Below are 27,082 nucleotides of genomic sequence, written 5' to 3' on the forward strand. Positions count from 1 at the left end.
TAGCGTGACATTTCAGTCTTTCTGATTCTCTTCTCCATAAGAAGCCCACAGCCCTGACCTCTATTGGACAGTTAAAAAGTCTGCCAAGGGTTACCCAGGAAGGTGTCCTGTGTGCCTTGAGCTGGGGAGGGCCCAGTCCAAAGACAAGGAAAGTTCATGAAGCCAGGAAGTGAGCTGGGCAGCAATGCTTGGCCACCCACAGTCCCCTGTTCAGCACAGACTCCCTCCTTACCACCTTGACACACATCTTGTTTCCGCTCCCAGTTCTCAAGCTGTCTCCTCTCCCTGGAATGTCTGTGTGTCCCTATTTGAATGGCTCCCCTGTTGAGGAGGCACTGGCCTGTAAATCCTCAAATGGTTCCCCCAGGACTCTCTCCTGCCTGGAATCAAAGCTCAGGCAGGCCCTGCTACAAGCACGCAGCGAACCTGTTGAAAACACACAATACCCATCCAGGGACACAGACATGTCCCTGAGATATGCTCTATGCATCCATACATAGGCTCAACCTCCAAAATGCTTCAAATCCACAGAACACACTGTAAACGGGTGCACACAGTCGAGAACACAGCCTGTCCACAAAGGCTACAAACCCAGCTCCAAGGCACAGCCCCGCCCCTCACTTAAGAGCTGATCCTCCCTCCTCAGGCCTCCCCAGGCTGCTCCTAGCAACAGCCAACAGCTCTTGCAGTTGCCAGGCAACAGGAGAACCTGTCAACCCCTAGGAGGCCAGGCTCACCAGAGGCGGGCAGACACAGACCCCAATCAATGGAGGCCAGGCAGGACAGGGCCACTGGGAGGCATGGCCCCCTAGCCCCAAGCCAGTTCCTCTGGTATTTGTACCAGTTAGTCCCTCCTTTCAAGTGCTCTTCCTGGAGTCCAGCGACCCCTGCATCCAGTGCTCCTGGCTGCTCCCTCCCTGTCTCCATGGGGGCCCCAGGGCTACTGGAAAGAAGCCTCCCTTTGCTCCTCCCATCACATACCACTCCTGGGGCTCAGAACCCCACAGGGCCAGCCCAGCTTCTCCCTGAATCACCAGCCCCATGTTCACCACTGCTCTGAAGCCCAGTCATTTCGAGTACCCCCAATAATCCCTATTCCTGGGCTTTCCACCTTGTAGCCTTGTGACCAGCCAGAGCCATGATCCTTCCTCTGCATCCCTACATCCTGTCAGTTTCTTCCCTTCCTTACCTCCTTAATTCCCACTCAAATATGGCCCCATTGTCCCTTATTCTAGACCTCCAGCCTCCTCCCTGGCTCTCCAGCTTCCTCTACATCTTCTACATGGCAGTCAAGGGAATCCTGCTCAAAGAAGCCACATCACCGTCTTGTACACAAACCTTCTGTGGCTCCCCAGTACCCTGAGGATAGAGCCCACGCACAGTGCTTTGGACCATGCAGGGGCACAAGTGCAACAGTGGTGGCTGACAGCAAGGACTCTCCGAGAAGCAGTCTGCAAACTGGCTGGCTGCGTATTACTTTGGACAAGTACCAGAAACTCCTTGGGTCTCCAGTCTTTTTATCATTAGAGTGGACCTAACAGTCATAGCTACCCATTGTACTGACAGAGATCAGGGCTAAGGGAGAAAATGTAGGTAAATGTTCAGAATGTGCATGGTACATGGAACACCCTCAGTACGGGTGACTTGCTATAATAGTAATTTCTGCCAGGTCCTGGAGGGGCTGTCCCCCACCAAGGCCCACATCATCTCCCTCTATCTGTGCCACCCTAGCACTCCAGCCATCTGACTTGCCTTGCTCTCCCCACCCTCTTGAATGTCCTCCTTTATCCCTTCCTCCATTTCCCTCCTCCCTATCTTTCATTCCCTGGCTATAAACTGGGCATCTCTGACTCCCATTGTCCTGAGGCTTCCCCTCCCCCAACAGATCCTACCATGCCTGGTGGTGAGTCTCTCCCGCCATCACTCAGATCTCTGATTCCAGACCCCTTACAGCTTAATCCTGGGGGCTGGTAGGTAAATCTTTGTTAAATGAAATGAATGAATCACATAAACTTTAATTCACCCTTTCTAAGGGCTCCCCCACCCTGGAGCAGGGAGAAGTGTTAACAATTAATCCTGCTGTTGCTATATAAAAAAAAATATATGCCATAGCTGTTTGTGGAGAGAGGGGAGAAATTCAAGGTACCTGGGAAAGTTGGGAAGCCTTCTTGGTAGAGATGGTGTGGGCAGTGTTAGAGGGAGATTACTGAAGGAAGAGGGAACAAGGACTGTGAAGGTGGGTTCAGGAAGAGGTAGGGAGAAAATCGAGGGCCAGAGCTAGAGAAACATCCGGCTTTGCAGCTGAGGTCACTGAGACCCAGAACGGGTCGGGACCCATCCATGGTCATCCAGTGAGGGACATAGAGGCATGCTGCTTCCTTCACACTTGGGAACCCAGGAGTTCTTTTATCCTTTCATGAGACACTGTTCTGGGGACAGAGGATGGTTGCCCAGCCAGGGCCTCCTAGGCACCAGAGGAGCCATTACTTGTCTCTCTGCGCTGCACGTTGCTCCAACACCCCCTTAAGTCCCTTAAGACTGTAAGGGACAGTGAAATGACATTCAGCAGAGATGAGGACAGCGCCCCAGCTGGAATGAAGGGCCAGCTACTGGCTCCCCTGGAGAGCTAGGACAGCCCTGGGGTCGCCACAGGCCACAGAGCAGCTCTTCTGTCCTGAGTTCCTGTCATGTACCAGGCTGAACAGGGTGAGGAATGGAGACCCTCTTAGTGGGCTGTGAAACACCAGCCCACGGGCTCCAGGAAGGGGAAGCTGCCAGCACTTCCCCAAAGGCAGTTTCGTGGTAGGCGTGTCTGCCCCCAGCCCAGAGTCCAGGAACAGGCAGAACCCCACAGGGATGCCAAGTCCAGGATTCTGGCTACCCCACCTCCATGGCTCACAGATGGCAGAGAGTCGCCAGCAAGACTCTGTACCATTAAATCGCAGCTTTACAGATAAAGAGTCTCAGCGACTTCTGCCTGTAGATCTCAGTGGCCCGGGCTGGTTCCTTCCCTGCAACCCTTAGCCAGGCTCCACCTCCTGGTACACCCCCGGCACTTCCTCTTTCCTGCTTCTGAGCCCAGCAGCACTTCTGAGATTGGAGTCAGCTACCTCATCCTCTCTGCCCCTTTCTTCCAAACCTCCATTCCCAGGCTTTTCTTCCCTCCTCCCAGAGAAACAATCCAAAGCCTGGCAGGCCTTGGGGTCCAGGGTCCCCCTCCTTCAACTGGCTTCAGCGCCTGGAGAACTCAGGCCCCCAGCATTACATGCCAAAAAGTTGCTTAATAGGCTAGGGGATTCCACCTGATCCAGGGGCAGGAGGCTCTCAGAGGAGGAGTCATTCATTCAACGACTGTGTGCTGAGAACCTGAGGGTGAGGGAGGCAGCTGGAAGCCTGCCCTTCAGGAGCACACGCCAAACACGTTAACAGGGAAATGAACTCCAGGGTTTCGGAGGAACTCAGCAGGGGACACAAGAGCCACTGAGAAGTGTATGTATGAGGAACAGCGCCTTGTTCCCAAGGAGGGGAACTCTGAATGATGAGAAGGGACCAAGCATGTGACAAGCTAAAAGAGGGTGATAGGCAGAAGCGACAGCAAAGACACTGGGGCAGGGCGGGAAGGGCTTGAGTGTTCCTGGAACCGAAAGGCCAGCCTGGCCAGAGCAAGAGGGTCTGTGGTGTGAGAGAAGGCAGCCACGAGGCATCAGTGAGGTGAAGAGCAAGCAGGGAGTTCCCAAGTACCTAAGAGATGCAGGACTGTATATCAGCCTGCAGCAGACCCCAGCATCTCCAAGCCGGTGACTCATGTCTGGCCCTGAAAATCCGACTGATCTTGGCACTCACAGGGTGCTGCTGATATGACTGGGGGAGAACTGTCCGGGGATCCAGGGAGCCCTCAAGGCTCTGGGTCCAGGACTGAGTTAAGACCCCCTCCATATCCTTGAAGAGCTCTTGTCCAATTTGCCCCTGTGTCTGCCACCTACACAGCCTCTAAAGGTCACCTCCCCTGGGAGACCCAGGATCCTTAAGAGGGCCTGGGAAATGTTAATCAGCCTTATCCTCAGGAGCCACTCCTCTGCTCACCTTGTTGCCTTGCCTTCCCTGTCAGTGCCGTCCAAAGGCTGGGGCTGGAAGCTTCTCCTGTGACTCGTTAGGGCCTTCATTAGCACCGCTTCCTGGAATTTAATTTAATGAAGGATCGAAAACAGCCCTAATGAAGGTGATGCAACAGCAAGCAGCCAGTGAGGTGCCTCCAAGGCCGAGCCACCGAGGCTCGGGAGCTTCTTGTAGACGGTGACCAGCAGTAGAGCAGGAAGAGGAACGGGACCTGTTCTGGGAGAGATGCTGCTCACTGGGCCCCGAGAGCATGGGACACTGCTCTGCAGAACTGCAGGGAGCAAACGCTGCCCCTGAAGCCAACTAGACAAAGTTAGAGGAATGAGCCTGGTTGGGGATGGCTACAGGCTGCTGGAGAAAAACTTCTGAGATGCTCTGGGCTAGCACAGGGCCAGCTGTGGGCTAGTGCCAGCAGAGAGTAAGGACAGGTCAGGTTATCAGAGCCACAGGGCAGGAAGACGTTCAAATTTCAGTCCAAATGTGATGAAAACAATTGGAGGTTTTTAGAGAATTCCCTGGTTGTCCAGTGGTTAGGACGTAGTACTTTCACTGCTGCGGCCCAGGTTCCATTCCTGGTCAGGGAACTAAGATCCCACGAGCAGTGCAAGACTAAAACACAAACAAAAACCAAAAGCAATTGGACGATTTTTGAGAATGGGTAACATGATCTGCTATTTTAAAGTTCCCCATGGGGGTCTCCCCTGGTGGCTCAATGGTAAAGAAACTGCCTGCCAATGCAGGGCACACAGGTTTGATCCTCGGTCCAGGAAGATCCCACATACCACGGGACAACTAAGCCCATGAGCCACAACTACTAAGCCTGTGCTCTACAAGAGAAGCCACTTTACTGAGAAGCTGGCAAACTGCAACTAGAGAAAGCCCATGCAGCAACGAAGACCCAGCACAGACAAAAACAAAAAAAATTATTGTTAAAAATAAAGTTTTTTCTGGCTGCTGTGGACAAGAGAGAAAGTAGGAAAGAAGGCATGGGGGTGGCTACCATGTGGTGCAGGAGATGAGGGTTATGGAGTGAAACCTATGGAGACAGTTGTTCCACATCCTTTAGGAGAGGGTAGCTGGGGACGTGGTGGGGGTGGGGCGGTGGGTGGCAGGCAGGGCACATATAACCGGGCTGAGCTAGTTTCCTCCAGCAGGTTTGGGCTGACTAGTCCCCTTTTAGTCCTCTGCACAGGCTTGGCCTCTTCTCCAAACGGACATTGCTCCAACATTTAAAGAAAATCTGCTGAAAGGGTTCCCCAGCCGCCTCCAGCTGCTTCCCCAGCTCTGAGCACCTTTTTACTCCACTGCTAGAAAGCCTTCCTTGCCCTGCCCTCAGGTCTTGGGCAGCGCCAAGCCTCCCAGGAGCTCCAGGATTGTATTTCACAAGGGAAAAGGCTGGAGGCTTTGGTGTGGGGGCCAAGAGCTACCAAGGGTGCAGCCTTGCAGACCAGAGCCGACCCTCTGCTTTTGCCTCCTGACACTCTGTTCCCCAGCCCGACCCCGCAACACTGCCTGCCCTCGGCCCACCACGGGTTCCTCGCACACTTCCCTCTCCCTCTTATTTGACAATGTTCCCCAAGTTTCGGAACCCAAACCACCCTGAGTCTCCGTGCACCCCTACCTCCCACCCCCGCCCCCCCACCTTCCCCGCCTCCGGTGCAAGCTGAAGCCGGAAGCGGCCCCGGAGCGCCCCGCCCCGCCCCTTCCGGGGCTTCTCGAGGCGGGAGTGCGGGGTTTGGGCGGCGCCAGAGACCGAGCACGGCTTCGCGGGACAGCGGCGCCCTCTAGCGGGTCTCTAGAGCAACGCGGGAGCCGAGGCTGGCCTAGGGCCCCCACCTCCCAGCGGTCTTCTAGTCTTCTGACTGCCGCTCGCGCCAGCATCAGTCTTGCCTTCCAGTTTCGTTCTGCCTCCAGCCCCGAACCCCTGCCTCCGTCGATCTGCCCACTCGGTGGCCAGCAAGGCTCTCCCTCCATAGGGCAGCAGCCGTTCGGCGTCCTCTTGCTCAGAGCAGTCCGTGGAGCCGCTGCGACCCCAGCCCTCCCCGCCTGCCTCCAGCCTTAACAGCCCAGCCACAGAATGTGCCACGACACGTGTGCCTTGCTTCTTCTGGTCCCGGCTTCTTCATCCCCTGCGTTCTAGAATGCTCTCTAACCTCCATCCCCCAAATTGAGAGCAAAGATTAGACGCTGATTTTGGCTGATTATCCTGGTGGGCATGTCCCTGCTTCCCGCAGCTGGGGTGGCTCAGTGCCCATACCGTAAACTAAGCCGGGGGCCGCATGCGGGTGCGATTTGGGGGCTCCGGGTGCCTTGATGAGCTTAACCCCAGGAGAGATGTGGACAGGATAAGGAGACGAACTGGGTGATGCTTGGTGGGGCTCTCAGAACGCACGGTTAAGGGTGAGTCTGGGACTCCAGCTCCTTCCTCTCCGCCAGGAACCCCTCCAAGGTCAGGCAGCTCATGGGGGAAGGGACCAAGCAAGGCCTGGTTCCCTAAGGACCTGGCTAAGCGTGAGAGTGGCAGCTACTCACTTGCCCAAGATGCCCAGTGTTAAATGGATGAAGCCCCCACCCCTCCCTTGGCCGGCCCGAAGCCTTCTTGCTTACGCCCTTCCCATGCGTCAGCCAGGATTTTTTTTGGGGGGTACAGCCTTGGAACCTCAGGGCTCCCCGCACAGCTGCAGCTGAGCGTCCCCACCACCAGGTTCTGTAATGTACGGGCTGAGTCACCGCACAGCCCAGACTCTAGCAGTTGACCGCCAGGGGGCAGCAGAGGCCGCCTTGTACGGACATGCTGGGTCGGGAGTGGATGGGTGTTGGGGGTTAAACTTAGTCCAGTCCCAGGTCCGGCCGCGCGTGGCAGGGCAGGTTTGCAGCCTAGTATGGTTTTGAAAGCAGTTCTATTCTTTCCGATATTTCCCAGGGCTACGTTTTCTTTCTAAGTAGCATGTAGTCTATTATTACTGTTCCACGATTAAACAAAAAAGGCAACCCATTCCAGTATTCTTGCCTGGAGAATCCCATGGACAGGGGAGCCTGGCGGGCTGCAGTCCATGGGGTCGCAAAGTCTGACGCGACTGAGCAGCAGCAACGATGTTTGAAAGTTACTCGGCTGCTGGATGACTTCAAAGGAAGTCAAGACTGAGACCTGAGTGAGTCTTCTGGGTCCCTCCATATGCTCCTTGTGGGGGCTTCCCAGGTGGCCCAGTGGTAAAGAATCTACCTGCCAAAGCAGGAGATGCAAGAGACACGGGTTTCATACACAGGTCTGGAGAAGGATCCCCTGGAGTAGGAACTGGCAAACCTGCTCCAATATTCTTGCCTGGAAAATTCCATAGACAGAGGAGCCTGGTGGGCTACAAGAGCCTGGTGGTCGCCAAAGTCAGACACAGCTGAGCGACCAAGCACATGTATTTCTTCCTCCAGGTCCCTGGCTCCATCTTGGACCTAGGATGCTCCTTGTTAGCAGCGCGTGGCTTGGCCATGCTGTGTGCCCCCTGATGCCACTGTCCGACCTCCATGTGCTGCCTTCCAGAGCTCTGGCCCAGAAGTCCTTCCGTTGCCTCCAACCCACCACCCTGCCAGCTTCTTCCCATCTCATACCCTCAATAACTGCTGCTTCTTCCCAGTCTTCCTTAAACGCCTCTGTCAGCCCTGCTCCTCTAAGTTCACACAAATTGTCTACAATTGTTATTTCCAGGTCCTACCTCTCCTTCCTCTACGCTTTCCAGACAGGCTTGCCTTTCCCTCCACAAAAAAAATCCCTGGTCAAGGTCCTTAGTGACCTGCATGTTGCTGGACCTACTGGTCTGTGCTCCACCCTCACCTCCACGAGCAGCGAGCAGCTGATGCTTGCCTGTCTCTTGGGAGCCTGCACTCTCCCGGGTTTCCTCCCATCTCGTGGCTGCTCCCACCAGCTTCTTTGCAGGTTTCACCTCATCTCTCCTACCTCCCAACAGAGAAATGTTCTAGGGCTCAGTCCCTACCACTCCCCTCCTCCTTCCAAACCCAAACTGTCCCCATCACATCTAGAACCCTGGCTTCACGCACCAATCCACTCTCTTTGCCTTTCAGAGCCAAGGCTCCAGTACTTGTCACTCTACTGAACCTGAGTCACACACCTTAGCATAAAAATGGCATTTCCACTTTGATGTCCATTCAGTGTTTTAAACTTTTCATGGGCAAAACTGATCTCCCTCCCAAGACTCCTGTTCTTCTAGCCTCCCTCAGCACATACAGTAGAAGCTTGGAGTCGCCCTGGACTTGTGTCTGTCCTTCCTCTCATACACACGTACCCAAGCCATCAGGGAACCCTGCCGCTTCTGTGTTCAGGACATGCCCAGCCTCTCACCCTAACTGTGCCCCTACATGGGCTGAGACACCTGACATGCGTGTCTGGAACACCTGTAACAGCCCTTGTGTGACTGTCACCCTTTTGGCTCCCTGTCCCTCACCCCAGAGTCTAGTCTCGATGCAGCAGCCATTAAATAATCCATTTAAAACTTAGAGCTGCTACTAAGAGCTGCCCTCTCCTCTGTTCAGGACCTGGCCTTGGTTTTCACCTTTTCTAGAGAAAAATCTGAAGGTGGCTGACAAGGTCCCACAACATCTACTCCATAGCCACCACTCGTCTCTTCTGGCCCCCTTCACCTCGCTCAGCGTTAATCTCCGTGGCTTCCTGGCTGCCCCTCTCCCATGGGAGGCACATTCTGCCTCACGGCTTTGCACTGGCTGATCCTCCTAGCTGGAATGTTCCCTGCAGACATCTGCATGGTTTCCTCCCTCTCCAAGCTCTGATCAAAGATGCCTTTCTCAGTGAGGCCCGCCTGATCCATCTCCTAACCCTTTTTTTTTTTTTTTAATGCATGATCTTATTTCCGCAACCAGGGATTGAACCTGTGTCCCCTGCGTTGGGAGTATGGAATCTTAACCACTGGACTCCCAGGAAGTTCCCCAACCCTTGTTCTTCCTTGCCCTTACCACGCCATCTTTACTCCCTATACTACTGATCATCTTTTAACAAATGATATAACTTAACTGACTATGTTTCATGTCTCTGGTCTGAATCTAATCCCTCACCTAGAATATAAGTTCAAGGAAGGCAGGGGTCTTCACTTTGTTCATTGCTGTATGTACAGGTGCTGGAAGAGTGCTTGGCACATAGGAAATCTTAATACTTGTCGAATGAATGAACAGTGGATTCTTTTTCAGATGTTAGGCACATCTGTGCATGTGTACAGGCTAGAAGGGTGCAGGCAGGGGCAGCTGCTGGTCAGGGAGACCAAGGCCCATGCTTTGGCCCTTTTTCCTGGTCTATATCATCTTGTTTTCCTGTTGCAAGCAGTCATAAGGAAAGCGATGGAAAGAAATATAGACGACCTTTGTGCTGCTCTAATTCTTTTTTGGCTGTGCTTCATGGCTTGTGAAATCTTAGTTCCCTGACCAAGGACCACGAATTGAACCCAAGTCCTCAGCAGTGAGAGCACGGAGTCCTAACCACTGGGCCACCAGGGAGTTCCTGCTAATTTGTTAACATTTCAGATTAAAAAAAAAAATGTTTTTCAGAGCAATTCTAAAAAGCAAGAAAGAAGAAAAAGGTCCTAAGAAATTCTTCCAAACACATAAAAGTGCTTAGTGATCACCAAGGGCCAGCAGACCCATCCTCACAGAGGCTGAATGGCTTAGAACTTGACAGCCAGGGCTAAAGAAGTCCTCATTTGCAAACCATCCTGTGGACACCTGACTTTTGGGCATAGTGTAGCAGCCATATTGCCTGCCCCTTTCCCCTGGAGCCACTGCCCACCCATCAGTCTGGAGACCTTGCTGGGTGGGCAGAGATGGCCTCCAATGGGCCAGAGTCCTTGGCCCACCCCATACGTGTATATGTAGGTTGGTGTGTAAGGGTGGTGGGTGGGAGGCCTGGGTGGAGCTACTGATCCGAGAGGCCTGGAGCCAGACCTGGGGGTCTTAAGGGATTCCAGGTGGTCCGGTGGCTGCTCTGGCCTGCAACCTTCTTTGGATGGAAGGGGTATGAGACAAGCCTCCCAGGGTCTGTCAGCAGGATGGACCCTGGCCTTTATTCTCTCCTACTCCCCAGGAGCCCCAGGTCTCGGGCAGGGCCATGGCCCTAGCAGACAAGGAAGAAGCCAGACATTCCCATGCAGAGGGTAGCCCTGCTCACTGGGGGCACTCTGGGCTGCGGCCACCTCTAGGCCAGTGTCCAGCTCTTTCCTGGGGCCACGGGGCTCCTGGGTAAGTCCCCAGGCTGGAGTCAGGCGCCCAGGACTGACGAGAACCAGACTCAGGAAGCCCCCCTCTGATCAGCTGGCACTGCCGTAGGCTAGCAGCTACCAACTTGAGGAAGTTCTTTCTTCAGGGGTTTCTCAGGCTGGCAGCTGCCTTGCTAGTTCAAACTGGATTTTTCCTGCTGCCCCTTTCCCCGGCCGCCTAGCCGGGTACGGGGTCTTTCCTAATGAGGGTTTGATGCCAAGGCCTGGGCAGCTCCATCCTGCTGGGTCCCAGCTGATTCAGGCCTGCCCCGGGCAGTGGGCAGCTTCCCAGCCGGCCCCCTGTTCCAGGCTGGGGCACCTGGGGCCACTCTGCATCCCTGGAACTCTTGCCCTGCCTTGGACTCCCCCTCTCAGTATTCAGGCCCCACGTACAGGCACTTGCTAACCCACCTTTATTTACAGCAGGATTTACTAGTAATAAAAGATCCAGACAGGGCTCAGGATCCCAGGACTTTTGTCCCCAGACGCAAGCCATTGACAGAGGGTTGACATGGCAGCCAGGGAGGGTAGGCGGCCCTTCTGAGGGGCTTCTGCAGGGCTCAGCTGCCCCCAGCTCAGACCCTCTCTGAAGCTGCTGAGGATGCGCCTCACGTTGCCTCCTTCCGGAGGCCTCTCTCTGTCCCATTTCCTGGGGCCTCATTAATTCCTCCCCACCTCACCCCGTGAGAAAGCAGGTCTGTGCTAAGCCTGGCCCAGGCCCAGCACTGGGTCTCAGCATGCCGCTGCTTGGTTTGGGAGGCAGGGGACGGGGTGGGGTAGGGGACTCACCCTGTCCCTCACTCATCCCAGGGAAACAGGCAGGGTGGGCTTCCATCAGCATCCGTGTCCTGGCTCCCACCCCACCTTCCAGGAACCCAGGCACCCTGGAGATCAAGAATATAAAGCACAGCTGGTCTTATGTATAATATTTATAAAAGGGGCTGCCAGCTTCTCCACCCCTGCCCCAGACTGGCCCGTAGGGTCTTTGGCTCCCAGGGGCAGAGACACTCTGGGCCCCAGCCTCTTTCTTCTCCCAGCAGTGGAATGTGAACTGTGGCCTGGGCTTGGGGTGGGGGGGAGTCCCAGCCTCCCCAGGACTGGCAAAGGGCCACAGAAGAGGTCCCTTGGGGGTGCCCACGCCCACCTCAATTGAAAACCAAGTTCTGGCCTCAGGGATAGGGTGAGGCCGGCGCAGGGGTTGCGGGGGCCAGGGGGGTGTCTGCTCCTGGTGGGGGGATGGGCAAAGAGAACTAGATTATCCAAGGGCCTGAGCCCCAGTGCCTGAAAGGGGCCTCAGGGACAGAAGGAGGAAAGGCAAGTGGGCTGAGGGAGATGAGGCCCCAGGGTGCAGACCATGGCCCGGCAGCAAGGTGGGGGGTGACTGCAGGCTGATTCAGCTCTGCGCGCCCTCTACAGGCTGTGGGGCCTGAGGGGGCAGCCGCTGGGCTTCAGTCTATGCCCCTGTGCAGAGAGGATAAGGGGCTTGGGTGGGATCTGAGGCAACAGGAAGGGAGCAGGGGTCCAGCCCCACCCTGCTCCCAGCTCAGGAAGCCCCTGCAGCCCCGGAGCTCAGTGGGGTAGTGGCCCGAGGGCCTTGGTCCTGGCGCTAACAAACTGGGCAGGGCCAGATGCCAGTGCTCAGCACGCCTTTCTCCTCCCCCCCCCCACCAACTGGCCACTAGATGGGAGCAGGGACTGAGGAGTCTGGGCAGGAGGACGAGGACGAGGAGACAGAAGGAGATGCAGGGGTCATCCTAGTGGCTTCCTCCATGCCGACTGGTGCCCGAGACCCAGTCCATGATGATGAAGCTCAGGCTCATGATCATTAGCAAGATGCCAAGTGCAGCAAAACAAAGGGCCTGTGGGATCAGAAGTCAGGGTCAGGCCTGAGGTCAGGGCAGACCCCCTCAGCCTCACACCAGCCCACCGACCTCCAGGCCCTTCGCACCAGGATTTTGGGGGTAGACCTTGCAGGTTCCTTCTCAGTGGGTATGATGCGAAAGTAGAAAATGGCCGGGAAGATGAAGATGAGGCACGGGGCAGACGTGGCACCTGCAAAGACATGGCCACTGTTGGCTCCTCACAGAGGATGAGAGAGTAGGATGGCATCACTGACTCAGTGGACATGACCTTGAGCAAACTCTGGGAGACAGTGAAGGACGGGAAAGCCTGGCGTGCTGCAGTCCATGGGTTCGCAAAGAGTCGGACACAACTGAGTGACCGAAGATCATGACTGTTGGTTCACTTCCACCTACTGGCTAAAGTTCAGGGTGGGACGCTTTAATGAGATCAAACATTCCTTGATGAGGGAGTCTCATCTTGAAACTCTGATTGAGAACTCTGCCTGATTCTGGAAAGTCCGTCAGCCCCTCCCCTTTTTCTCCATCCACCAGTATAGAAGGCTAGGGCTTTTGGTATCTGAAGAATCTGTCAGTGAAAGATAGATAGCAAAAAGACAAGCCAAGAGATAGAGACAAAGCTTTGAGGATATTGGGCTGCTGGATACAGCTATTCCTGAAGGCATTTCAATCAGCTGAGCCCATGCATTACTTTATGCTTAATTCATTTTGAGTCGGATTTCAGACATATAGAACCAAGAGTCTTGTCTATGATATAAATGCTACTCTGTCCCCAGGTCAGTGTGTTGGTCCTTGCAGAGTGGAAGAGTCAGTCTCCTGAGTTGAGTCACCCCAAAGATGTCAGAATTGTTTGATCTTCCCGCTCAGAGCTCCAACTGGGACAGTTGGACAGAAGCCCAAATCTATAGTTCCATGATCCTGGGGCTGAATCAAGGCTCTCCGCTTAATAGCTATATGGCTCTCCTTTAATCATTGTACACTTCCTCATATGTGGGGTGGGGAAAAGGCCTGATGAGATCCTTTGTGGAGGCCCCTTGACCCCTGGGCTCCACCCCATCCCCCCCCACCACCAACAAGGGTAACTGACCCGGTGGTTCTGAGCCCTCAAAATGGATTAAGAGACCCTTAAGAACAAGTCTCAGATGGGAGGCCAAGCTGTGCACACGGCAGGCAGCCATCTCTTAAATGTAGGGTATGAGCTCAGGCATCTGCCAGGGTTTACAGAGAGGAAGCTTCCTGGGGCAGCACCCTGCCTCCATTCACAGGAGGGCCAGGCCCCTTACCGATGACCCCGAAGATGCCCAGTATATTGGGGGCAAAGATGACCAGCAGGTTGATACACGTGAGCAGGCCAACGGCAATGAGCACATGCCGCAGCCAGCTGAACTCGCGGTCGGGAAATAGCATCTGCTGGAGGGCACGGCGTACCTGGGAAGCAGGGCGGGGAAAGTCATCAATCTGTCGACCGCCTCGGTCCACCCCCACCACCCGCCGTGGGGCTGGCCACGTGCACGTTGGCTCACCGGAAACAGAACGATGGGCACCGTGAGTGTGACTGCTGTCAGCACAGCCACGCGCACGCACAGGATTAGCACATCAAACGGGTCCACCTTGCTGTAGGTGTGCAGCAGCTCCGACTCTACTCCATCTGCGACAGGCAGGGAGGGTGGTCAGCAGGAGGTCCGGGGAGGGGGCTGGGCTCTGAGCCTGGGTTGACCCTGACACTGCGGGGAGTAGCAACCAACTCACCTCCACAGCAGCAGGGCACAGACAGGCATCACAGACCTAATGAGCGCCTATAATACGCAGGGTGCCGTGGCTGCTGGCCAGCCCCTTGCCCCCTAGCCTGGCCTCTGCCTCTGCCCCCCACGGTCCAGCCATACCGTAGAAGGTGAGGTAGCCGAAGAGGGCAGCCAGGAAGTACATGACGTACATGACGGCGATGGAAAGGTTGGAGATCCGCTGCATCTTCCTCTTGGAGGGGCTACGGGGCAGCAGGGGAGGGGATTGGTGCCAAGCTGAGCAACACTGGGAAACCCTCAGGTGTCCTGGGGGCTCTCTCTACAACACACCCTCACCATCTGGTAGCTCAGGGAGCCTTCTTCTTGCCTCCAGTCGCCCCTCTGACAGCCACAGAGACCTTGGATAAAATGACTTGGCTCCTGACATTCCTCCCCGCTTAGGACCACCTCCATCCACTCCAGGGAGAAGAAGCACCTCCCCGTCTCCCATACATGGATACCTACTCCTTGAGCTCCGTGTAGATGGGCAGCACCTCAGGGTGGCAGACAAAGGCAAAGGCCATGATGGGGATGGTGTATGCCGTCTGAGGAAACACGGATTCTGTGTCAGGACAGGATGCCCCCCTCACTGGTCCCACACTCTCCCCAGGCCCGCTGCCCCTCCTCTGGCCTGCTGCAACCTGAGTGTTGAGCGTGAAGTAACTCGGGGTGCAGAACGCCGCCCAGGCCTCCGTCTTGGCCTGCAGCCCTGCCTCGTCTTTGTTGATCTCCACGAGGCTGACATTGCCTGTCATGTTGGCCACATTGGGGGACAGCGGGCAGGGCACGTGGAACTTTTTGTAGATGACCTAGGTGGGTGGTGGAGGGGCGTTGGGGAGAGGATGAGGGCATCAGGGCCAGGCAGGGGTCCTGGGAAGTCACTGTGAAGTCACGTGCAGATCAGGACACATGGAGCTGCCCTCCTGACCCAGGCTGCCCAGAAAGACCCGCCCCCTCCCTGAACCCAGGTGGAGAGTGACTCACTGCAATTAGGAAGAACATCATGCAGCTGAGGGAGAAGCCGCTGGAGTAGCCCAGGTAGCCTGCGAGGTGGGGGAGGGGGCATGTGAGTAGGAGGGGCCCTCCAATGCTGGCCCCAGGCCCCAGGCCCTGGCACCGCCACACTCACCGAGCTGCCGCATCAGGGCTAGGGGCAGAATGACGACGACAGAGACCAGGATCACCAGGTAGTTCCCATTCGTGTACCAGTCTCTGCAGGGGCACAAGTGGGGAGCCGAGGTTACAGTGGCGGAGCTGTCTCGCCCTCAGTCGGGGTCACCCGTGGTACCACTGAGTGAGGCCATGCAGCGACCTCTGAAGAAGACTCGTCCCCACCTCCGAGTCTCCCTTTCCCCATCTGCAAAATGGGCCCACTCCCAGCCTTCTCCAGGGCAGGGTGAGGACTGGCACACGCAGCTCCCGCTTGGTAACCATCACGATTAGTCACTGTGGCTGTTTTTCCCAGGATGCACAGATCTGGGTCCAGCCTGCCCAGGAAGTAGCCCTAAGGGGGTGGGATGAAAAAACCTGGGTCTGGGGAGGTGGTGAGGCATTTTCCATGGGGGTCTCAGGGACTTGCCAACCACCTGAGCTCCTTGGGGTGCCCCCAGGACCTTCATCCTACATCATCCGGCCCACACCCTCAATAGACAGTGGGCATAGGGATGAGGAAAGAGACCCTCCTTCCAGGGCAAGCCCAAAGGCCAACTCCGCAGGAGAGGCCCCCAGGGCCTGGGCACCGAATCCTGGCTGTTTGTTTCCACCCGGAGCTGCTCACAGCCACAAGGCCCCCCTGCCTGCTGGGGCTGTGTTTCCAAGGACAGGGCCTGGCTTTCTTTTCTGTTCTTACCCACAAAACATGGCTGGCTATGCCATCAATACTGGCTAAACTGATGATAGGCAACTGGGACACTGTGGGCTTAATTTCCTGGTTGGGGTGAGGTGGGGGGCAGCTAACACCCAAGCCATGGTCAGGAATAGCAGGAGCTTAGAGCTAAGCCCGAGGTTCTCAGGTCCTCCGTGCTCATGGCTGGGTCCAGGGCTAGCCGGGGCCAGCTTGCTCAGCCTCACCCCACCTCCCAGCTCCACACGGCTCTCCTGGGAAAGTTCCCCGAGGTGAATGTTAGCTTTTCTAGCAGCTCTCTGCCCCCCACTCCACCCTGGCTTGTCTCTTCCACTAGTCCAGCCTGAGCTCTGCTAGTGGTGGGCAGGGAGGGGTAGCCCAGAGCCTCCCACCCTCACCCAGCCCCGCCCCACCCTGGGGCTCACGAGGTCCGATCCTCCAGGTTCAGGAAGGTCTGTATGACAAGGGGCAGCTCGGACTTGATGATGTACAGGTAGCTGGACATGGCTGCGGGGAGAAGGGCAGGTCAGCCAAACCTGCCAGCCTTCAGCCTGCCCACCACCCACTGCCAGCCAGTCCATCAGCTTCACCTCCGATGTTCTGCAGCGTGATGGCCAGGGCGGCCGCCAGCTTTCCTGGGGTCCCAAAGGCACGGTAGCCCAGCTGCTCATAGGCACGGATGCCTGTGGGGGCAGGGAACCAGCACAGTCAGAAGAGCTCTCCCCCGCCCACTCCTCCCTGCTACAGGCCAAATTTGGGGCTCACCCACGATCCCTGAGGACTTGAGTAGCAGATGAATGGAGTAGCTGGACAGCAAGGCGACGGCTGTCAACAGGAACCTGGGGAAGGTGGATGAAAAGAGGCTACTGGGGCTCCCCTGGCAAGCAGGGGACGATGAGCTCTGGGGAGGGGCTGGGTGTGTGGGGTCCGCAATCCAGGTGTCCGGACCCCCAGCATATGTGGATGCAAACTTGATAGTCCCCAGGGGTGGCGAACACCACCCAGGTTGACCCAGGGTGGTCAGGACTCAGTAGAGACCCTCTGAGCACCACCTCCTATTGAGATCTCTGAACAAACACGTTTTCCATTTAGGCTGTAGGGCAGAGCTCCCAGGTAAGGACACGTGTACCCACATACGGCCTGGCCACTGGATTTATCCATCACGTGTTAACTGTGGTAGGACAGACTCAAGCCTGTTTGGCTGGCCCCATGTCATCATCTCAGCAGGTTTACCAGGAAATGAGGTATATTTGTCTGGCTGGCGATTTTTTTTTTTTTCCAGCTATGGTTTGGGGCGAATGTAAGTGCCCACCCACTGCAGCCTGGGTCTTGGGATAGGAAACTGGCAGGTCCTGGGAGGTCAGGGTTGGTGGCCTGTTTGGAGCTCCTGTCTTTAGAAGGTTTGCTGAGGACACTCACAGGAAAAGGATGATGCCCGTGTTGGCCATGGCATAGGCGAGCCCCAGGATGCCGCTGCCCATGATGGCATTGCTGAGGTTGAACACCGACATCCCGAATGACGTCTTTCCCTCGAACTGCGGGCACCAGAGTGAGACAGGAGGGTGGGGTGTGTCAGCGAGGTGCAGAGGGCAAGCCAACGATCCCTCCCGCACTGTCCCTCAGCCTCCCAGCGCGCCTCATCACTGCTCCCACGCCCCTGAGCCCCCGACTGCAGCCCCTGCTCACGTCGGTGAAGTGTGGCTCCTTGCTGGGGCTTTTTGGTAGGAAGCCTTCACCCTCAACACAGCTCCGTCCAGGCCCCTCGACCCTGCAGGCACAGGCCAGGGCACGCAGCTCAGCTCTAGCCTCTTGCCCGCAACCCCCCCTACCCCTGCACTCTGTCCTGCCATATGCCACGATGGGGTCCGGCGCTCACCTCTGGCCGCCAGCTGTGGGGGTGGCGACTGGGAGGAGCCCCTCCAAGTGCTTGCCGTTGGGCACCAACTCCACCATCTCTGTCTGCAGAGGTGCTTCCATGGCTCCGGGACCACCGCCACAGGAACACTGGCTCTCACTCTGACGCGGACAGACGTCTACAGAGGAGACAGTCCTGGTTATCCCCGCTCCCTGGGCTCATGGCCCAGACTCCCACGGGAAGGCTGCTGTCTATCACACCTCCCAGTTCACAGAGGACAGACTCGTTCGCGTCTGCCTGCTGCGTCCCTGGAAGCTGCCACTAAAGGGCAGAGCTCGCACCCCTGAGCCCTCCAGGCCACCCTGAGAGGACACCTCGGCCAGTACCTAGCGCTTCCCCCTCCCTCCACCGCCACATAGATGTAGCTGCCCAGGCACATCTTTTGGGGGCCTTGCTTTTACCACCTGTGAAGTAAGGGTCAGTTGCATGACCTGACTTGCCATAACCCAAGGGTGCCGAGTCCCAGGCCTCCAGACCCCTCTCTGGGGGTGGGCCCCCACTCCCATGGGACTGACTCCCCCTCCATGACATTAATACTGGGAGACGGTTTCCTGTGCCCTATGTGCCAGGGGCCTCCTAGCCAACCTAGAATGGCACTGCCCGACGGCTGGAGGCCTCGGGACAGGGCGAGGGCTGTGGGCCCTGTTCCCAGCCGCCCGGCGGGCTTTGCTGGCAGCCAGAACAAAAGGCCCTCTGTGGGCTGAGAGCTGGCGCTGGGAACGGCAGGCGCAGAGACTACCCCCCCGGAGTCAGGAGGCCTGAGGCGGTGCTGGGTGGCTGGACACCTGGGCCCTGCCCGCTCGGCTGCAAAGTGCCCTCGTGGCCTTCCAGGAAATGGGAGCCCCCAGAGCCCAGCTTTCTGGGCCACACAGACCTCACCCTCCACACAGCCCTGGCCTCAGGGCCATGCTCTCTTTCAAGCCTCTCCTCCCATGCTGGGGAAGCCCCCACCCTTAGGTGCCCACCCTTTGAGCAGACTCCCCACCTCCTGGAGCCCCAGGTCAGGAACTCAGGGCCTTGGCCAGCTGTAGATGGGCCTGGACCACTGGATCAGTCTTCCCTTCCCTGTGCTCTGCTGGACCTCAAAGGGATCCCCTCCTCCCCCTGCCAACTCTGCCCGTTGCCCAGACAACTTGCTGGCTCCTCTCCCATCACTGGGGCTGGGAGCCACCTACCCCATGTCTAGAAGGTACCTGGGCATAGTGCCCCTAAGCATCTCTGAAGGCCAGACAGAAGGCCAGGGCAGAGACCAGGGAGGCTGCAGCACTGCCAGGCAGGTCAGCCAGAGCCTAGTCTTGACTAGTCCTCTGCTTGGGAACCCGGCATCCCACCCCAAATCCCCCAGACCCTGATGGTGTCAAGTGTGCTCTTAAAGCTAGAGCACCAGGGGTCTCAGACCCAGCATTCAGGGCTAGGGTGGGGAGGGGAGGCTAAGCTCAGGACTCACGCCTCAGGCCGCAGGCCCTGGTGTCCTTGGGGCAGCAACCACACGGAATTGACCAAAGGACCTCTTTGTGATTGCCCCATGCAGCCCCAAGGCAGAGTTCCGATCCTACGTACCTCGCTGCTGAAGACCCCATACCTGGCACCCTTAGACCACTTACCCTGCCTCCCCTTCCTCTGATGCTGGCAGCTATATCTTTCTCTCTTCCAGCCTGACCACACAGGACCATGACAATTTGAGCATCTCTTCTCATACCCTCTTCCCCTTGACCAGAGTCCCCCAGGTTGGCCTGTCTTCTTCATGCCCCTGCCCTGAGCCTGACTGAGAGCACCCCTCCAAGGACACCCACACCTGATCTCCAGAGTCACTCCAGAGTGCCCCCCGGCTCTCAGCTGGGGTTACTCTTGCCAGGCCTCCTACCTTGGGCAGGCTGGGACAGGCCCTCAGGGTGTGCTGAGTCGGCAGATTGGACAAAGCACTCTTCTCTGCCTTAATATTCTTCCCTAGCAGTCAAGCACTGCCTCCAGGGAGACCACAGCGCCTGACGCGGTCATGGTCAAGGTGCCTAGGCCCTCGATTCAGGTTCCCCATCCCCTCGGCAGGACCTGAGGCCTAGATTTTCAGGTCCTGCCTAGTACTCATGATCAGTCAGTGCTGAGTCACAGGCTGGCCTGAGATCCCAGAGAGGACACAGAATACCCTTCCTCAAGTGGCTTCCAGTCTGGAAGGGACAAACTCCCCACCCCCCTCCCCTACCCGATGGCTTCTGCTGTAACGGAGCCACATAGTGCTGGGACTCAAAACAGGAAGAGAGAGAGAGGTATCAAGGAAGGCTTCCTGGAAGAGGAGATGAGGGAGCCAGTTCTGAAATTCCAGCAGGAGCCCCCAAGGTGTGGAAACAGGAAAGAGCAGCTCAAGCAATGTGCACAGCACAGATGGGCAAAGGCCCCAAGGCAGGCTTTGAGGATAGTATGAAGGTTCTGTGGCCACAGACAAGCCTGACAGGGCCTTGAAGTTGAGGTCAAGGAGCCTGGATTTCAGTTAAGGCAGGATTAAGGGCTGGAGGTGGAGGCAGGGTAGAGATTAGCACTGGCCTGACATGTGGATCCCCAACTATTCCCTGAGGCTGCAGCCCATTTTTGACTGTTCCCATCTCTCAGGCCTGCCCCGTCCCCAGGCCTCTTTGCATCAGACATCTGGGTAGACTCAGGGGTTAAGCCCTGCCTGAGGAAAGCAGCCAGGAGATTCTGACCCACTACAGGGAAAGCCCAGGGCAGACACTCTAGGTCTGTGGCCTGACCTGGCCCTGCCTCATGGTGGGATCGTGGACAAACCATTCTCCACTCAGGACCGCAGTGTCCTCCTGTCCTCCGGGGGTTCTCTGAGGCTTCACCAAAGATGGGGACAGAGTGAGGCGCCTCCCAGAGGACTTTGCCCCTAGAGCAGACCACAGGCCCCCAGAGAGGGGCCAGGCTCTTGGGTGGGGAGATCACGGCAGCCTTGAGCGGATCATCAGAATGGCAGCCGTCATGGGTGTAGCATGAGTTCAAGCAGTAAATCAATGGTCCAGGCCACTGCCCTGGGGCCTGTTTGCTCTGTTGGGAGATAAGGGCCGAGGTGGAGGGGGGAGCCGGGGGCCAGAAGCCACCGGGATCGCACAGCAGGTAACGTCTGCCAACGCAGACATCACAGGGTGAGAATTCGTCAGGCACACCTCCTCCGCAGGCGTTGAGTTTGGCTAATTAAAGATTTCAAGATCCAGGAATCCAGGCCACCGTGGGGCCACTGCTTGCGTCAGCTGCTATGGGAAGCATGTCTCTCTGCCTTCATCCAGGTCCTGGGAGTCAACCAGGGCTTTGAGCCCGGTTTTCCTCCCTCATGCTCAGGGACACGAGTGGGTCTGCGGCTTAGCTACAGGGAGAATCCACACTGTCCTTCTTCCCTCGGTCTTGTGGCCGCATGCGCTGGTGGAGGCACTGAACCCACGGAGCTGTCTGCCATGGCCCCCCGGTTCCTTGTGCCTGCACAGCCCCCACCTCAGCTCAGATCTCAGGGCAGAGGCAGCAGGCCTGGCTTAAGGCTCCACTGTGCTCATCCCTGGGGGCTCAGGGCTGACGGCTGCCCCTAGTTCTAGCTCAAGGGTCCTTACAACTTCTCTCATTGGCTGAGAGAAGATGCCCCTCCCAGCCTAGCGTCTACCTGCTTCTCCAGGCTTCAGAAGGAAAACAACCTCCTCGGACCAGACATTAGTCAACAGGGAAACTGAGTTTGCTGGACACGTGTGGTCTGTATGCTCTCAAGGCACAGCCATGGCAATTGGTGCGAAGCCAACTGCTGAGGTCAGGGGTCTAGGGTCAGGGCATGTGGGAGGATGTTTAGAACAGGAGAGGATGCTTTAAAAAAAAAAGTACTTTGCCCCTCCTCGAGACCCACAACTCCAGGTTTTGACCTCAGCGGATCCAGTCGTCCATCCACTACTCCCTCATTGTCAACAACACTAAGTGACCAGTGTGTGGATAACCCCCGGCTGGAACTGAGGGGGTGGCAGACAGGAGGGGCCACATCCAGGGGAAGGCAAGTGGTGCAGAACAGCCATGTGCTGGCCACACCAACCCTCACCCCCTTGCTCCCTGGCCCCGTGCTTCCGTGTTCTGGGTATCCGGAACCATCTAGGAAGATCTGAGGGCCCCCGCTGGGGCCGGAAGGTGGACTTTCCTGTGACAGGGTACACTTTCTAAACACCTAACAGATGCTTAGCCTTGGGCCTATCCCCAGACACCTAGGCCTCCTCTCTTGCCTAACCCTGAACCCTCCTTGCTCAGGTTGCCCCCCAACCCGGTGGAAGCTGTGGTCAGAATCTCTTGGCTCAAGACTCGGCCACGGCCAGCAGCAGCCCCCTTCCCCCCACTGCCAGCCTGCTGAGAAGGACGTGCAGCCCGAGACTCAGCTGAGGCAAAGGACAGGACATCACGTGCCTGTGGCTCCCCCAGAGGCAGGGGAGACCCCGAGCCAGCCAGCCCATCCTCCTCCCTGCTGACCCGGAATCCCCTGGAGGCGGCCAAATATTTGGACAGCCGGATTTCTGGCCCCAAAGAAAGCTGCAGCCGGGGCCTGGGGCAGCTCAGGACTCATTGGAGACCCCGATGGGTGGGGGTGGGCGGCGAAAGACAAGATCAGCCTGGAGGAGAGGCACCATCCAATGTCAGGAAGAAGCAGGGACAGTTGGAGGGAGGGAAGAGAGAGGGAGAAAACACACACACATGATATCTGTGCTCATGCAAACAGATCCAGACCAAGAGATAGATGGAGGCGCGGAGAGATAAGAAACACAGATGGACCCAGAGGGACACAAGGGCGTCCCTGGTGGCTCAGATGGCAGAGAATCTGCCTGCAATGCAGGAGACCTGAGTTCGGACCCCTGGGTCAGGAAGATCCCCTGGAGAAGGGAATGGCTACCCACCCAGTATTCTTACCTGGCGAATTCCATAGACCAAAGAGCCTGGAGGGCTACTGTCCATGGGGTCACAAAAGAGTCAGACACGACTGAGCGACTAACACACACACACACAGAGGGATATAAAAAGAAAAAAATACACAGAGAGATAGATGTGTAGACATTCAGACAGAAAGACAGATAGACAACCAGACAAGTGAGAGACGGATTGACAGAGGTGGCCAATCAGTTAGAGATAGCTAGAGGTAGAAACAGACAGAGAGCCAGAATTACCAGACAGAGTGCCCCAGAAGGAGCAAGAAGTGGACGGTGCCAGAGGCCCAGATGAGGGGCAGCAGGTCCAGTGGGACGCCACAGCATCTCTGGATTCTTATGAGGGCATGTTATGCCCTCATTAGCCAGGTGGAGACATTCAGAGGATGGGGCCACAGGACAGGAGGAGCTAGAAAACTCAGAGCCCCCGAGTCCAGCACCCACGGCTTGTGTACCCGCACAACAGGAAAGCTACAAGAGAGAACTGTCAGTTGGAATGACCCCATCCTCAGCGGCCACGCACGTGTGTAGACGTGCCGGCTGAGAGGCTGTGTACAGGACGTGGCCCGCAGAGCGGAAATTCAAATCCAAGCCACCCCAGGCCGCAGGCCGGAAAGCCCCTCCTGCCCTGCAGCTGGTCCTTCCCTTTGGCCCCCAGTAACCCCGCCTGGTCCTCTAAAGAGCCCCCACCCTGCATCAGTCTTCTTATCCAGAGTCAAAGTTCAGCCCTCCACCCACCTGACAGTGCGCAGGGGGCACACAGTAGGCACTCAGTAAATATGAAATGAACAAAATGGGTTCAAAGTCTTTGGCAAGCCTCCAGTCCATCTTACCTGCTCCAGGTGGTGTCTGGTTCCCCAGCCATGTCTGCCTGAGAACATCCCCCTGCAGCACCCCTCCCTTAGTAGGGTACAGGCTGCAAATCCACCTCAGCTTTCTGTGTGCACAGATGCCACAACTGTACGTCTCTTGCAGCCAACCATTCCCCTAAAACGGTTCCCGCCCCAAACTGAGTGCCTACCCCCTACCCAGCCCAGATTTGCAGGGTGTGCTCAGTTCAGCTCAAAAAACTTGCCCTCCCCCACCCAAGCACCATAAACCACCTGGTCTGTCCTATTGCACTTCAATTTCTCCATCTCTCCAGGGCTCCAAGGCTATTTGGGTTTCCCTGGTGGCTCAGTGGTAAAGAATTTGCCTGCCAACACAGGAGATGTGGGTTAAATCCCAGGGTCAGGAAGATCCCCTGGAGAAGGGTATGGCAACCCACTCCAGTATTCTTGCCTGGGAAATCCCATGGACGGAGGAGCCAAGCAGACTCCGGTCCATGGGGTTGCAAAAGAGTCAGACACGACTTAGCAACTAAACAACAACAACCAAGTCTACTTGCTAGGGAGCAGGCACTGGGACAGGAGCAACCAACTCTCCAGATCTTACCACTTGGAGCCTCATGGGGGGTGTTTGTGACATGGTCCCACAGAACCAGTACTGAACCAAAGGTGGATTGAGAAGCCAGTGAGGATAGGGCTCTATGAGCCCAGGCAGAATACAATTCCAAGACATACAGGTCAACCTCAAGGAGCCAGAGATTCTTGTTCCTGATTACAAGAATTCCAGGCCTCTTGGAGATGTGCCAGGTCTGGCCTCATCTATCCCTGATTTTTCCCACCTTTGGCTCTTCCTACAGGAAGCCTTCCATGATTGTGCAGAACCTCCCCCTCTCAAAATGGACCTGTCCTTGGATCCCACTAGCTTTCTATGCTCCAGACTGAGAACCTCTGAGGGATTTGCTTCCTTTCCAGAAGGAAGTGAGCCCTCATGCCAGACTGTGCATTAAAGACGAAGGGCTTCTTTCAGGGCCAGCACAGAGGCCCAAGGCAGTCGTGGAAGGAAGGACAGGACTTGCAGGCTGAAGGAAGGATGGGCCTGGGTCGAGGTGTCCCCCACGGTGCGAAGACCTTTCACGTACTCCCCCTCAGACCTGTCCCAGTGCATATACCTGGACTCAAGGCTCAGGTGACTGGTGGGGGTGGGGAGGCGGGTGGAGAGGGTGACTTCCCATAAGCCCCTCCCCTGGCCTCTCCACCGGTGTAAACAAACGCACGCACTTGCTGTGGCCAATCGAAGGGGCCAGTCGGGCGGGGGCGGGCTCCTGCGAACCTAGTCCCAGTCCTTCCCCTCCGCCCCTGCGCAGCCGCTGCCAGCTCTCACACCTCGGCCCCAGTGCGCGTGGCGGGGAGGAGCGCAGACCAAGCCCCGCCTACAGTCCGGGGAGTCACACTCGCCCAGTGCCGTGCCCGATGGCGTGGCTGCAAATGGCACGGGCTCTGGGACTAACGTGTGTCCCGTAGCCCCTCAGGAAGTCTGGCCGGATCTGCCCTCAAGCCCCTGCCTAAGGCAGCAGGATAAATATACCCTGACGCCTGGCTGGCAAGCCGGGTCGATTTGCTTGTCAGGGCGCCCGACGGGGCAGCGCTCCAGGGCCTGCTCCCGGGCCCTCTTAGGCCCCCCTATGGGACCCTCTCGAGCCCGTCCCCGTGGGCCGTGCCTCGGAAAGCCCACGGCGCGCCACCCCAGCCGTCCGTGACCCGGGCTCCGGGTACCGCCGACCCCGCCGGCCCTGCGAGAGGCCCCGGGACGACGAGGTGCCCCTCCCGGGACACCAGCTCAAGCTGGGAGCTGGCGGGTCCCCAGAGCCTGCAGCTCTCCGGGCTTTGGTTTCCCGGAGGCTGGGGCGCCTGCCCGGAGCCAGGGCCGGTGAGGGGACCTGCCCGGAGTCCAGATCCGGACGCGAAAGTGGACAGTAGGGCTCCGCCCGCCCGGTGCCCCTAGGAGGGGGTCGGCGCCCCCAGCGGTACCTGGCCTCGCGGGAGGGGACGCGCGGTGCTCCGCTCGAGTCGGTGCTGTCCGCTCTGCCCACGGCGGAGCTCGGCGGCGCGGGATGAAGGGCGCCCAGCCCCGCCCCCGGCCCGCCCCCGGCCCTCCAATCCTGGGCGGCCCGCGGGAGGAGGGGCCGGTCGGGGGAGAGGCGGGGGCCCTCGGCAGGCCTGGAGCAAAGGGGAAGCCCTTAGGTAGGACAGCAGCTGCTCCGGAAGGGGCTCAGGGTAGTCTTGTTGGGAGAATGCTTTCGTCCAGGACAGATTCTCTCTGAGGTCTCCGAGTGCCCCCTTAACCCCTGAAGTGCTCTGCCCTCACTTCCCTCTAGCCAGAAGGGGCTTTTCAGCCAAGAGGAATGGCAATAGAGCCACGCTTAACCTCAGCGAAAGGTGCTTCCAACGGGGGACTTTCGGACATCACTTAGGCACAAGATATCTTTTCTGCTGGCCTCACCCTTCCCAAGCAAAGGCGAGATAGGGTGAGGACAGGGACTCTGCATCAGTTCTGTCCTCACTGCAGATAATCGAGAGACTGAGGGTAGAGTGAGGACGGGGGTGGAGCAAGGCTTGGCTCCTGTTGATCCTTGCCTGTATCTCCCTGGCCATGCCCCCACCCCCACTTCCTTATTTCTAAAGAGTAGGAGACAGCTGTGTCTGCCCATGGGAAGTGGGGTCTGGGACTTGGTACCTTGGGGGAAAGGGTTTCAGGGTGGTCCTGGTGTTCCTGGCTGAGGGCTCCTAATCCCATCCTTGCCTGCTTCTTACCCAAGGCCTTAGTGCTCAGAGGTGCATGGTGGATGTTAAGGCCCACCCCCGCCAGGTGTAACCAGCAGTAAGCTGGGGAGTGACTTGGAGGGGGTACTGTTGCGGAACAGCTGTCCCTCGCTTCTCAGCCACTGGCTCTGATCCGATTAATCCACGGCTTTTGCTGTTCCTAGCCAAGCTGGATGTCTCTGTGTCAAGTCCATCCTCCTCCCTGGTATTGGGGAGAATGCCCTCAGAAGACAGGCCTCACCCCTTCCCTGCCCTGGGTTGGGAGTCAGGACTCCAGGACTCTCTTCCTACTGACTCACAGCACCACCACAGCCAAGCCCTAGCATACCTCAGTTTCCCTCTGTGTCACAAGGAAATAGCTGTCTTTTCCCCTGGCTTGAAGGAAGCTGTGAATCAAGGACAGGGGACTCAGCTTTGGCTAAGAAGGCCAGGGGACTGGGTGGACTAAAGAGAAAGACATTGGGATGGTGGCAATCCTTGAAAACCTCAAACCATCTAAACTGCCTCCCTGCTGAGGGCTGAAAAACAGGAAGGGACTGGCTGTCCCTCTTAATCTAGGGCTGATGTAATCCCCAGATCACAGCTTACTTTGATCCTGAGAGACCCTAAAACTCACCCTCTGAGGGGCTTTAGGATTGCCTGTGGTACAGAGTCAAATAGGAGAGGTGCTGACCAGGGTCTCAGTTCTGCGCCCCCCCCCACCCCACCTCCACACATCCTG

At 57.3% G+C, this 27,082-nt stretch overlaps 1 protein-coding gene and 1 non-coding gene across 5 annotated transcripts; one reads left to right on the forward strand and one right to left on the reverse strand.

Moving 5' to 3' along the window:
• Positions 1 to 4,628: 4,628 nt before the first annotated feature.
• On the forward strand, positions 4,629 to 4,700 carry TRNAE-UUC (transfer RNA glutamic acid (anticodon UUC)). Its single transcript has one exon. It is a non-coding gene; the product is annotated as a tRNA-Glu (tRNA).
• Positions 4,701 to 10,775: 6,075 nt separating this feature from the next.
• On the reverse strand, positions 10,776 to 25,625 carry SLC38A3 (solute carrier family 38 member 3). Of its 4 annotated transcripts, XR_009597517.1 has the most exons (17): positions 25,570 to 25,625; positions 17,745 to 17,901; positions 17,555 to 17,636; positions 17,288 to 17,403; positions 16,634 to 16,707; positions 16,459 to 16,551; positions 16,294 to 16,375; positions 15,155 to 15,237; positions 15,010 to 15,068; positions 14,667 to 14,834; positions 14,491 to 14,570; positions 14,128 to 14,228; positions 13,768 to 13,892; positions 13,528 to 13,672; positions 12,334 to 12,437; positions 11,530 to 12,244; positions 10,776 to 11,269 (listed from the first exon to the last, which is right to left on the reverse strand). XR_009597517.1 is itself a non-coding variant. In XM_027957605.3 (16 exons), exons 2-16 carry the CDS (start codon positions 17,843 to 17,845, stop codon positions 12,140 to 12,142), a joined length of 1,518 nt encoding a protein of 505 aa, XP_027813406.1. In that variant the 5' UTR covers positions 17,846 to 17,901; positions 25,570 to 25,625; the 3' UTR covers positions 10,776 to 12,139. The 4 variants fall into 4 exon arrangements, 3 of the variants coding, with proteins under 3 accessions (XP_027813406.1, XP_042092120.1, XP_027813407.1); XM_027957605.3 differs by having other exon boundaries at positions 10,776 to 12,244; XM_042236186.2 differs by lacking the exon at positions 25,570 to 25,625 and adding an exon at positions 20,528 to 20,627 and having other exon boundaries at positions 10,776 to 12,244.
• Between the last annotated feature and the right edge of the window lie 1,457 nt (positions 25,626 to 27,082).

The sequence above is a fragment of the Ovis aries genome, chromosome 19 (genome assembly GCF_016772045.2).
Source record: "Ovis aries strain OAR_USU_Benz2616 breed Rambouillet chromosome 19, ARS-UI_Ramb_v3.0, whole genome shotgun sequence".
NCBI classification, from domain to species: Eukaryota; Metazoa; Chordata; class Mammalia; order Artiodactyla; family Bovidae; genus Ovis; species Ovis aries.